The sequence below is a fragment of the Salvia splendens genome, chromosome 17 (genome assembly GCF_004379255.2).
Source record: "Salvia splendens isolate huo1 chromosome 17, SspV2, whole genome shotgun sequence".
NCBI classification, from domain to species: Eukaryota; Viridiplantae; Streptophyta; class Magnoliopsida; order Lamiales; family Lamiaceae; genus Salvia; species Salvia splendens.
Genome location: NC_056048.1, coordinates 11,574,150 through 11,586,696, shown reverse-complemented (window position 1 = coordinate 11,586,696; position 12,547 = coordinate 11,574,150). Strand labels below are relative to the sequence as shown.

General features: G+C 35.9%; 1 protein-coding gene across 1 annotated transcript; it reads right to left on the bottom strand.

Moving 5' to 3' along the window:
* Positions 1 to 867: 867 nt before the first annotated feature.
* On the bottom strand, positions 868 to 10,168 carry LOC121774616 (U1 small nuclear ribonucleoprotein 70 kDa-like). The gene is made up of 12 exons (XM_042171479.1): positions 10,022 to 10,168; positions 8,176 to 9,568; positions 5,429 to 5,436; positions 4,852 to 5,027; positions 4,205 to 4,265; positions 3,963 to 4,061; positions 2,896 to 2,990; positions 2,692 to 2,805; positions 2,472 to 2,539; positions 1,997 to 2,107; positions 1,450 to 1,687; positions 868 to 1,304 (listed from the first exon to the last, which is right to left on the bottom strand). Exons 2-12 carry the CDS (start codon positions 9,546 to 9,548, stop codon positions 1,194 to 1,196), a joined length of 2,454 nt encoding a protein of 817 aa, XP_042027413.1. The 5' UTR covers positions 9,549 to 9,568; positions 10,022 to 10,168; the 3' UTR covers positions 868 to 1,193.
* Between the last annotated feature and the right edge of the window lie 2,379 nt (positions 10,169 to 12,547).

Below are 12,547 nucleotides of genomic sequence, written 5' to 3'. Positions count from 1 at the left end.
AGGTGTTTTTGGGATGTCTGCGGGGATGTCCGCCGGGACATCCGCACCACTGTGGATGCTCTAAGAGTTTTAAGATAATAGTATGAGCTAGTATGCTAATTAACCTATGCTCCTTCTTTTCACAATTAGGAGTCTCATTTCTTTCCGATACAAATTTTAAGAAATATAAAGAAAAATGTGAGTGGAAGAAAGTTTGTGGAATATGAGTCTCACTTGTATATATTAATTTAAATGATATGTGAGTGAAATGAGTTAGTGGAATGCGAGACCTCTTTACCATTTATAGTAATTATGAACTAGAGCTTCCATTCGTAGACGGACCAAAATAGAAAAATGAGACTCCTATTCGTGAACGGAGTTGTGAATTTAACTCAATTTCCATTTTCTATATTTTATATTTTCATGAAATCAATCCTATAATTCTACAACTATTAACATCAGAGTCAATAGTTACCGAGAAAAGTCTTCAACAATTTTATGTTAGCTATAGGAAAATATATTAACCAACAAACAGAAAACTCAAAATCGAAAAAAATCATACTTCGTCTGTCCGCAAAATATTGTCCAAGTTTGACTTAGCACGGGTTTTAAGAAGTATGAAGAAAAGTGTGTGGAAAAAGTTAATAGAATGTAGGTCCCACATGTATATTAGTTTTATAATAAATGTGAATGTAATAAGTTGGTGGAAAGTGAGATCCATTTATCAAAAATTGAAAAAAAAAAACAAAGTGGACAACATTTCGCGTATGGACCAAAATGGCAAAACTGGACAACATTTCCCGAACGGAGGGAATAGTGAGTATCATATTAGATGCAGCAACTCCCACTTTCTTTGCCTCAAATGTAAATTATTTTCCTTCCCTATCATTTCATCAACACGCCCTTTTCCATTTTCAAACTAAGAAAAGACTTGAGTTTATCTCCAAGTACATCCGTCCGCACAATGCGGCAGAATCTTACAACCCGACCTGGGCTTAATATACTACCTGAACACTTGAAGGATGTTGTATTGTACAAAAACAAACAACATGAACTAGAAAACAAGAGTAGAGTGCCTCAAACCAAACCAAACCAAACCATGTAGCAAGTATAATTTGGCTCCTAAAACTACCGACTTACAGCATTGAGTTCGCTATCTATAAATCCCCTCAGAAACAGGAACGCATGCTGTGTTCAGCACATCCAACACACATCTATCTTTGGGAAAGAAAATGTGCACGAGCAAGATTGTATTCTTTGCCACCAATCCAGGCACCAGTTTGCGACCAAGCTATCTCGTCCCACTCCAGATTATCCTCCAAAACCTGGCCAGACCAAATACAAATTAGCAACATAAATAAAACAGTAGCTTATGTTGTGAACATTTCATATCATAACCAACAATACTCTGCATAATTTTCTGAGGAAAAGGATGCCTACAGCGAGAAAGAAACAGCACACGAAGATTACCTCTACATGTTCAATAGGCAATGGAATTCCAATACTCTGCATACTTTTCTGAGGAAGGGGACGCCTACAGCGAGACCATCGGAAGATGTCTACCACAGTGCTTTCACCATCCACACCACTCCGTTCACCATTAATGGAATGCGCACTGTTAGTTTGAGGTTTTCCAGTTTCAGATCCGTGTGCATGAGATGCTGTTGCAGCTTTTACTACTTTTTCTCCATTAAAGCAAAGTTCATACCTAAAAATAGCTCCATTAAATAAGATGAGATGGTGATGGTGAATAACACTGTTATTCATATTGAAAAACAAATCAACTCATCCCTCACAATTACTAAACTGAAAAGAACATGACAGCCGTGTCAGATATACTATCACAATATTTATATATGTACTGTCCATGCCAAGAGTCATTTCTATGATCGTAGCATATGAATGAGAAAAAAGACTTGACAAGTATTATAGTATTAAAATCTTGTTGGTAGAGAAATCATATTAAAAGGTAGAAAATCTACTGACAATTTAATTTATTTTAACCCAAATCATATACCTGCGAGAATGAGTCTCTACATATAGCACTTCTCCCTTCTTTAGGCGAGCAGATGTAAAGAGGGACTTTTTCAGACCTTTGTCAGCAACAGCACTAATGCTGTACTTCAACCTAAATATACCAGAAAGCAACAATAAGGGGAAAAGTCATATAGGTATAAATAAAAAGTAGTACATCAATCATTATACCATTACTTTTTTTAGCCTATTACATACTTCACCAGGAATACTTATGACAAGGATTTATGACACAATTGTTACCAGAACAAACAATCTTAAAAAGAAGTGTGTATATAATTTGATAGTGTTAACTTTAATTTAATTTGCCCAAGTATAATAATTTGGAACAAAGCAACAAATCCAGCCATTGACAAGTATAGTGCTAATCAAACAAGGCTAATAATGGTGATCATAGAAAACTTCATACACAAAGCCCTAGAAGAGTTCAAATAGTACTGCTGAAAAGACAGACATACCAAGGCTCCATGCAGAGGTTGAACTGAATAGTTACTTCACGCACAAACCTTTGCTGGCGTGATGCATTCTGGAAAAAAAGGTGAACATTTATTTATTTATTCTAATTTTATGTTTATTTTGGTTAAGCTACTAACAAGGACATAGAAAGGGATTCCTTATAAAAAAACGAAGTGTGTGCTTAGATACGATAAAGTAGATACGACATAATGATGCAATTACCGAAGCTGCGGCTCTAGTAGTCATTGTGCGCTCCACTGCAACTGGAGCTAAAGTAGGCTCCATAGTTGATGAATGTGTAAGACAAGGTTCAAGATCAATAATCCCACCTCCTTTCTGATACAGAAGCATATATCAATGCATGCAAAGTTAAAAGCATAGAGCAGAGTGAGAGCAAAGTAAAACATGGAAATGCACAAAAACAACCTTTACAATGCAACACCGCTCAACACGATAACTGCAGCCAATCGCAGCACCCCATGCACGCGAACGGACATTATTCCTCAGTGTAGAATTATAACCTGACATATTTCATGAAATAGAGTCAATTAAAACGCGGGTAGAACCCTCAGAGAAATAGAATAGACAAATTCACTCTCTTAAAAAAACATGTTAATTTCCTCGCATCGAGAAAGATACTGTTTAGCAAAGCAACAAATCTTCAATGGACAAAAGTACAAAAGTGCACAAATAGTAAGGTTTGCAACGACAGTATCTGTGTATTTGTTTTTGAAAATGTACATGTATAGCAAACAGAGAAAGAGATACTAGCCAACATAATATGTGTACTGGCTTAACAAGCTTCACTAAATACTACTCCCTCTGTCCCACTTTAGGAGTCCCGGTCACTTTTGCACACCCGTTTTGTAAAAATCATAATAAATAGTTAAAGTGGAGAGATGGCAAAGTAAGAGAGAGAATAATGTAGAGAACTTTACCATTTCTCTACATTATTCTCTCTCTTACTTTACCATATCTCCACTTTAACTATTTATTATGATTTTTACAAAACGGGTGTGCAAAAGTGACCGGGACTCCTAAAGTAGGACGGAGGGAGTAAGTTCTATCCATCCACATCTCTTCACATAAGGAGCATCGATGTCTATTAATATACTTCAGGTATAACAACAGATAGGCTTATATTACTATAGATAAAGTTTATGTAAATTGGGATAATGGAAGCATTAATAGGATGACAGACGATTCACTAGCCACCAGTGCTATAAGCCAGGTAAACTGTGTCATGATCAGGCACTCCATCCATCCCTATTCTCCAAAACCTCAGTCCTCAAATCATACTCGCTCTCCTCAATGATACTTATAGTGAGCATCCCCCTCCCTCTTGTCCCCATGTAATGATAATTCTGGCGACCCAGTGTGAAAGAAAGTTTTACATTGACATGCATCACATTTAACTATCGAAAATTAGGACTTAAGCAAACATCTGTTTAAAGAGCAAGAACTATTTTTGACTGGTTATATATTGAACATACTATCTTGTGGAGGAAGCACTCTGATAGTAGCCCTTAACTCCTGAGTAGCAGATGGAGGGGGAGAAGCCGTTGGGCGACAATATCCTGTATGCATAAGAACTAAACAAGAGTGCTTAATGTTAGTCAAAGTCACATCTAGTACCTATGGGCTATGGGTTATACAACATACGGAAGTTGTAGCCCAGTAAAAAATAAGAACAGAAAAGAAAAAAGCAAGCTGCAATATATGTCACTGAGCGTACCAGCCACCAAATCAGAATCCACTGTATACACATCAGTCCCCCAAAGCTGTCCACCTCTAACCTGCACAGGCAGCATTTAGGAGCTCAAAATAATGGTATTTACTTTAGGGTAAGGGTGGATCTTTCCAGGGAAATTTAGCCTCTTTATTGGTCAATGCATCATTTGATGATTTAAGCTACTAACCATTCAGTTTGTCAATCAGAACTCAGAAGATATAAAATCTGGGTGATACCCACAGTTAGGTCCTTCAATATGAATCCTTGCCAAACATATTAAAGCTTGTATCTCATGCTTATACACAGTTTGTAATGCATGTAGGAAGGATTATGATTTACTGGTAGGTGATTCAGAAATACAAACAGAAAGCTTAGTCTGCTTTTAATTTTGACTACTAAGCTATAATAAAGCAGTTCATTCACAAATAATAAAACAGACAAAATATAAGAAAATCATATAGAAGAAATGAGTTTTTAATGATGGAACTGGACAAAAGCATTGGAAATGAAGGCATAAACATCTCAGGGTTCAAAATTCTAACTTACCTGTAGTAGGAGATTCAGAAATACAAGTAGAATTTATAAAGTACAAACAGTGAGTGGGGCCACATAATAAGTAAGAGTAAAAAGAAAATATATAATCATCTTACTTGGCGATTAGTAGCAGTAACATGTTCTGCTGGTATGCAAATTTCTAAAGTAGGGCCATTTTGAGCACCATCACATGCTTTATCAGCTTGCAACGATTCATATTCCTTCCACAATTTTATGAGTTCTTGCATGCACTCACCAATTTTATAAACAACATAGGACACACCAGTTTTACCTGCAAATGGACATCATGAATTCCAGACAGGCACTACGATGCAACAGGAAATTTCATAGAAAATCATAAAGAGTGCAAGATGGTATATTCAAATTTCAATAGCATATGTAGTATTGAAACAGCGGGAGAAAAAAGTAAATATCCAGAGGAAACTTGTGCTATTTGAGGTGCCAGTCTCCGACTATTCAAGATACAATGAAATTGCTGCTTAATAGAATCCATTGAAAGCCAAATTCAAGCAAAATTAACACTACTGCTGAATGGGATCAGCTGATCAAGGAGTTCTTATCGTCCTGTCATTCATGAAGTACTTTTCTAACAGAAAATGAAAAGCAAACCAGAAATCCAAGTCAATTGTGCAAATGGAACGTTACAATCATCCAGTCCTATTTGAGCATTACCTTGTGACCTGCACAAAGGTCAAAAAAAACCAAACAAAACAGAAAAAAGTTAGGAACACCTCTGCAAGAGAAGTAAAACAAGAAAATTAAGTCATGGTGCATCACAGCATTAAACTGTAGATAGTACATTTTACGATTAATCAGGGGAACTTATAATAAGCAAAATGCAAAATGCAAGTAAAAAAAATCACCATGCTAACTCATGCTTAATCAAATCATCAAAGTTTATATAATGTGCAGAATTACATGGGCTAATCATCACCTGACCAATCAGAGCAGGGATGGAAAGAATATAAAAGCGATGTAGAATCGATAGTAAAATCTGTCTTTTCTCCAGGAAGGGGTTTATATCATTTTAATCTATAAAAATGAAGTTCAAGTTGTCTTATTTTGGGTGGTCGAGGAGCAGGGGGTCTCTACAACTAACCAAATAATGTTTTACAATGTGGCACATGAACTTTGGTAAAAAAGGAAAGCATAAGAATGCTTCGGGATATATTTATTTTATCTTGAATGTTTCTGTAGTTAGTTGAATGCAACTCAATTCTAACCATGAATTCCCTAAAAGAAGGCAATCGGGAGCACAAATTCTTTGTTAATAAAAAAATGACCATGAATTTATCTTGCTATTTTTACCTATGAATATCTCATCTTTTATGTAACTTATCTAACAAACAATGTTCCATTCACACTCATTCCCATCTCCGTTGATTTGGCAACAGTGGGGGAGCAGCTGAATTTTAAGATCACAATACCATCAATTCTCTCCCTCCCTTTCAGAAATCCCACATCCCTGACAAAGTGCATAAGCATACAGTACACAAATTCTACCAGGCCGATTTCGTACAATCAAATATGGAATTAATCTAATTTAGGTAAAGAAGATCAAATCAACTTACCGGAACATATGTTACCACTGAGAAGAAGACAGTTTTTGATAGAGAGCGAAAGAGAGTTCAATGGAATTTCTGACAAGGAAATTGCCAAGCCTATTTTACTTTCTTCGAGATCCGAAATATTTTAATATGATTTGATCATTAGGTTTGGGTTTAAATTGACGGTCATAATCATTGAATGGGAAAAAGAAAGAATTGTTTAACTTTATTAAAGAATAAAGAGTTACTAAAACTGAACACTGGTCAAAAGAAAAGAGTTGTTTAACTATATTAAAGAATTACTAAAACTGAACACTGGTCATTTAGTGCGTATAAATGCTTCTTCATTCTGTTCTAAAATTCGCGCCCAGCATGGCACCTCTGAATTACACAGCCCAAACATGTAAAAGTTAAATCAACTGCATATGTTAGCATGACTATCGTAGCATATATACATATATAGGGTATGGTTCTAATAAAAACATCTCATTGTGATAACTGCGAGAAAACTCTTGCACTGAACCTATTAAGCAATTAGCAATATTTGCTGAGTGTAGCATTCATTTATAGGTCCAGTGCAACCGTTCTCATATATATATATATATATATATATATATATATATGTGTGTGTGTGTGTGTGTGTGTGTGTGTGTTTTGATGAATCAATACATCCAATGGGTCCTTTCATCATATCCCAATCCATATCAGGTTTGATGTCTGCTTGATCTTAAAAAATTTGATGATAGTATAGGTTTATTTCCATGGCATCAACTCTTGAATAACACAACTCTGTTAGTATCAAAATAATTGACAAAGTGGCATAAGTCTAGGAGTAAGACTTAGACACAATAGTCTATTAAATATTAGGGCCTCCACACAACTCCGGCCAGCATTGATTTGCCTCAGTTTGGTAGTATCACTCCTACTAAAACTTTAATTTAATAACAGAAAAGGTCCACGTAGCACTAGGAATTCATTTTATCCCCACTTTTACCTTCAGATTCCTTCCCCTATATCATATTTCATCATAAAATAATTGATACTCCCTCCGTCCCACAAGAATATGCACTCTTTCTTTTTTAGTCCGTCCCATGAGAATATGCACTTTTCAATTTAGAAACTCTTTTCTCTCTAATGAGGTGGGACTCATTCCCCACTAACAATACTTTAATTACTTTTTCTCTCTACATCTCTCTTACTTTAGCAAATTTGCATTAAAACTTGTGCTGAACCCAAAGTGCATATTCTTTGGGGACGGAGGGAGTAATTTATTTCAATTAATTGAAATAATATTTCTATCAATAATAGGTAACCCTAGAGTAATAAGCAGAAACCAAAAATACTTTATGTTAGCATTTGTAATAAGCATATTGGAAATAGTCAATAAATGAAAAACTTAATTATAACATCCATTTTAAAAAAAATAATCTTAAAGGGGCTGGTAATGGTTTACAGGCTTACAGCAAATGACTCAATGCATAAGGCAAATATGATGCAGTACATGGAGATGTCCTTAATATCATACTAGATTTCATGCATAAAGTGTTGATTTGATTCTATACAATTAGAAAAAACAACTTTTAGAAGAAAATAAACGCAGATAAAAAGTTCGGAAATTTTTCTTTTTCGCTCATCCACAGTGGAAGCTCCCCCCAAGGGCTATAATTTTTTACTTTTCCTTACAACTCCAATACCATATATGGATATATAAACACATGAGAAGCATTAATGGTTCATATACCAATCAGATGGAAAAAAATATGCGCTAAACTTAAAATGGTGATTTTTCTCAAAAGCTCCCACCTTCATGTAACAAATGCACTCAGAATTTAAAGCTGTCACAGAGGAAACAGAAAGGTAATAAAACCATACCCTTCATTATCATTGGCACCAGATCTAAATCGCGAATCACGATTCCCCAATTGAGGACTACCTCTCGGTCGCAGCATTCTTTTTCTCTGCTGAACCCCACAATTGAAAACTTCTCTTTCCCGTTCACTGCCTCCTTCAACATGCATACTGTCTTCTAGATCTTTTTCATTATACCTATTGCGTTTATCAGGTCTATCTGATTCAAAATCAACATCTCTTTCCTTCTTTTTCTCTCTTGCCTCCCTTTCAACATTTTTCCAGTTATCATGATCTTTCTTCATTGGTTCTAAAGTGGAGTTTTCTTGCTCACTAGATTTTCCAGGAATTTCTATGAGCTCCTTCTCATTGTGAGGAGGAGCCTCTTTGACCGACCCATTCCATAACTCCTTCACATTATCTTTTTCATTAAATTTTTCCTTCTCTTTATGAGGGTCTTTCTTTTCAATTCCCCGCCTCTCAGACTCTCTTTCCTCCCTTCCCATATCTTTATTTTCATTACTGTTATTAGCATGCTGCACGGTGTTCCGTCGATCACTTCTTTCTTTATCTCTTTCCCCTAAATCCCAGTGTTTCACTTCTTTCCGCTTTCTATCTTTTTCCTTGAACTTGTCATCAACTCTTGTATCGACCTTGTTCTCCCCAACTGCTTCACGAGCTTCAGCAAAGTCCTTGTCATCAACATGTGAACCTTCCTTACCAGTATCGACTGGGCCATGCAAGCTACCTCTGGATGTTTGCCAGGTTTCAACGTTTCCTCCTGGGACATCAGGATATTGTTTCAGACGGTGTTGTTCTTTTGCATCTTTCCAATTCAACTGGCTGCTGGATCCAGTATAACCATCCTTATCTTGCTTCTCATTGCCCTTAGGTTCAGAATATGTCTCTCTCTCATGTTTTGATTCTTTACTATCATCACCTCTGCTATCATATTTATCAGATTTGGCAGTCTGCGGCAACTCCCTGGACTCAGGCTTCATGTTGCGATTCTCAACCTTACTCTCCTTAGTACTGTCCTTTGAATCCCGAAACTCCATCCTGTTCTCTGAAACAACATGATCAGAGTGCGAATCATTTGGTGTTGGCACCCTGAACAACATATTAGGAAGCAACGGAGATCTCCGCTCTGCATCACGAGACTCATTGCTACGCGGTGCAATCTTAGGCATGCGACCTTCCTGGCCCATGTCATAGGGAGCATGGTAGTCATGCCTGGACGACACAACAACCTTCCCACCGGTACCAGAATATGTTCCCTGGTCATCATGTGGATACTTTGAAACAGAGGGGTGACCGTGATTGACACTACCACCAGTATTGCTGCTGCTGCCATTGCCCCCATCTTCATGGGGCCTTCTATTAGGAGTACCACTCATATTTCAATCAAATAAAAAACCTAAATTAAAAAGGAAAGCACATAGTTAGAGTAATTGACAGCTGACACATGCATTAAAGTAAAATATTAGCCACAGTCTCCGATGAGCCCATAAATTACACCATATCTTTTCATAGGAATCCAGCTTCTATGGATTTACTGAGAAACACGGTGAGAACCCTCAACCAATTACTTTCGAAAACATAGGACACGAGGAAAACTGCAAAGCACGAATTTTAGGAAAAGATGCTTCAATTGGAAGAATGTTAATCGAATTAAAAAGTAGTGATCGAAGCAAGTTCGAGAAAATTAGCGGCGAGTAGCCAGGCAGGGTCTTCAACCAATTACATACAAAATCAAGTTAGGATCCATGGAAACAGTAATGCAATTACAACTTTCAAGCAAAAACGGTATGCGTATTCAAAATTGTGCATTGAAACGATAAGGAAACGAGTAAATTTAGGTAAAACTTACCTTCGTAGTGGCGATTTGTGGACGAAGAAGGGAGTGGGTTTCTGCTTTTTCTTACTCGTATATATTTGATGGTTTCTTCGCAAATTAAATGAGATTGCCCAGAAATGGAATCGGTTGTAAATACGGACTACTAATAAAAGTGAATAAATTAAAGAATAAATACTTATTTCTTCATTTCCAAAATCTCCGTACTTAAAATAAGATTTATTTCGTCCTTTCATACTCGATACTTTCACCTAAATCTCGTTAAATGTTTCTTAAATATGACAGGTGTAATATTGAAAATATACTTTTCAGAAAATGATGATGAGTTAGATGGAAAAGAAATTAAATATACTATAATAAAATATAAAATTTAAAAATAGGAGTAATAAAGATAGAGTTTCATTATATGTAAATCCATTCCTTATTGCATAACTGCATAACTAGATCAAATTAGGGTTTTTAGATCTAGTTTTTTTATGGATGAGAAGCACAAATGTATAAATTATTTTCGCCTTCATCACGAGCCTATTTTACTTCAGCCCAGGGCAAATAAGTGACAAACACGGATTTTGCATATTTTTAAGGGCTAGATTTGACTAGTTTTATATGTCAATCATGCAAATTATGTTCTTAAATTGCATATATTATTCATTTGGTATTTTGAATGTGTTTGTTGATAAATGATAGAAAAAGATGGAAAAAAGATGCAAAAAGGCCAAGGTGTAGCAGCCGCTGTTCGAGCCCATTCTGCCAGCAAGTTTGAAGTCCAATCAGTGCTTACTACATGTCATTCTCTTCGTCTTCGAAAAAGCTTCGCGTGGATACCTTAAACATCTCAATCGGAGTTCTGTAGAGAAAGTTATTACAATTCTACGAACATTACGCAATGCAGTCAAAGCTGACGGAAATTTGGGCGGAAATTCAAAAAAGAGAATAAATTATTAAATTGTGAAACCAAATCTCTCTCATTTCTTGTAGGGCACGAAAATAACCAAGACTAACCCTTTTTCTAGCCTATAAATACTCCTAAACCTAATTCATAATCCACATCTCAGAGCCTCCAATCCTTCCCCCTCTACACATTCTTCCATTCCATCTTCCACACATAATTCATCCATCTTCCATTGGAGCGGAGCTCTGCAGATCCAGACAAGAAAAGACTGAAGATTGAAGAAGATTGAAGATTCAACCTTGGGTTTTATCAATTTCTTTCATGTCTAGTACTTTTATTTTTATTTTTACTACTTGTCTATGAGTAGTTAAACATCATTTGTACATTTTTTAGTGAAAACTATTATGAATATGTTTTGATTTATTGAATTGAACCTTTTTTTAAGCTCTTGTGATTGTTTTGCTTGTTCTTGTGCTTTTATTGTTCTTTTGTCTGGCCAACTTTAGAACTATGTCCGTCTAACTAGATTAATCGAGAGATAGCTAATTTTACGTGGTAAAAGGAACGGGTACAACACATAGGTTTATCTGCACTCGAGAGAGGGGACCCTTTGTAAGGGCTTGAGTCTTAGGAACTTAAGGAGTTAGAATCTAATCTATTGGAATGAGACTTTGATAGTTAGAGTCTAATCTACTGGATAAGTGCACTCGAGAGACGGCTTATCCTAGAATCGCGACTTTCCTAATAATCCTGGAGACACATAAAGGTAAAGGTTCTGTGAGATTAATCATCACTACGTCGTAGCAGTTGGATCCTAAAACTCTACTTTCTTTAGCCTACTTTGTATTGTTTTGTTTTTATATTTGTTTATATTTATGTCTAGTTTATAAAACCAAAACCCCAAACTCCGTGTCTCTAGATAGTATATGACGCTTAGTCTATGACAGCCAGTTGCAATCTTATTCCCTGTGTTCGATATCCCGGTACTAACCTTTAGCTATACTAGTTCTACCCTGTAAACTTGCATGTATTTTTAGTGCTAATAAATAGTGCATCAATAAGTCATAAAATATTATGAGGATTTAACTTCATTCAAGAATATACTACTTCATTCTCGTATGATTTACTTCATTCCAATAGGATTATTACTTCATTCCAGTACACATAGGTTGTTTCGTGTACGGAGACGTCAAGACCATCCCGTCGACGCTGTGACAGTCCCGAAATTCCAGCTATGACAACAAAATGAAGTGATAGCCTAATTGAATGGTGTAATAAACACATTAAATGATGTAATAAACTATTTGAATGAAGTAAGTGTAGGAACATTTGAAGTTCTACTGGAATAAAATAATAACGTTTTTTAATGAAGTAATAAAAAGTAAAGAGTTTATATTCTTGTGGGATGGAAGAATTATTACTTACTATTTTATTTGAAATATTAAATGTTAATAGTGAAACCTCAAAACACTAGGCCAAATTTCATTTTTATTCTAAACATATACTCCCTCCGTCCGGCATTATGAGTCCCGGTTGAGTTGGGTGCGGGTTTTAAGAAATGTTTGAGTGTGTGATAATGGAATGTGGGACTCATTTGCATTATTGTTTGCTTTATTCTTTGGATGTGTTTTTACTTGTGCTTTTTAGTG

Bases quoted from the DNA above. Each gene is read 5' to 3' on its own strand.
- LOC121774616 (XM_042171479.1), bottom strand. From the start codon at position 9,548: ATGAGTGGTACTCCTAATAGAAGGCCCCATGAAGATGGGGGCAATGGC. The intron at 4,266-4,851 runs GTAAGATGATTA...CTGCCTGTGCAG, and splicing joins TTACTGCTACTAATCGCCAA to GTTAGAGGTGGACAGCTTTG. The intron at 4,062-4,204 runs GTACGCTCAGTG...ACTCTTGTTTAG, and splicing joins GGATTCTGATTTGGTGGCTG to TTCTTATGCATACAGGATAT.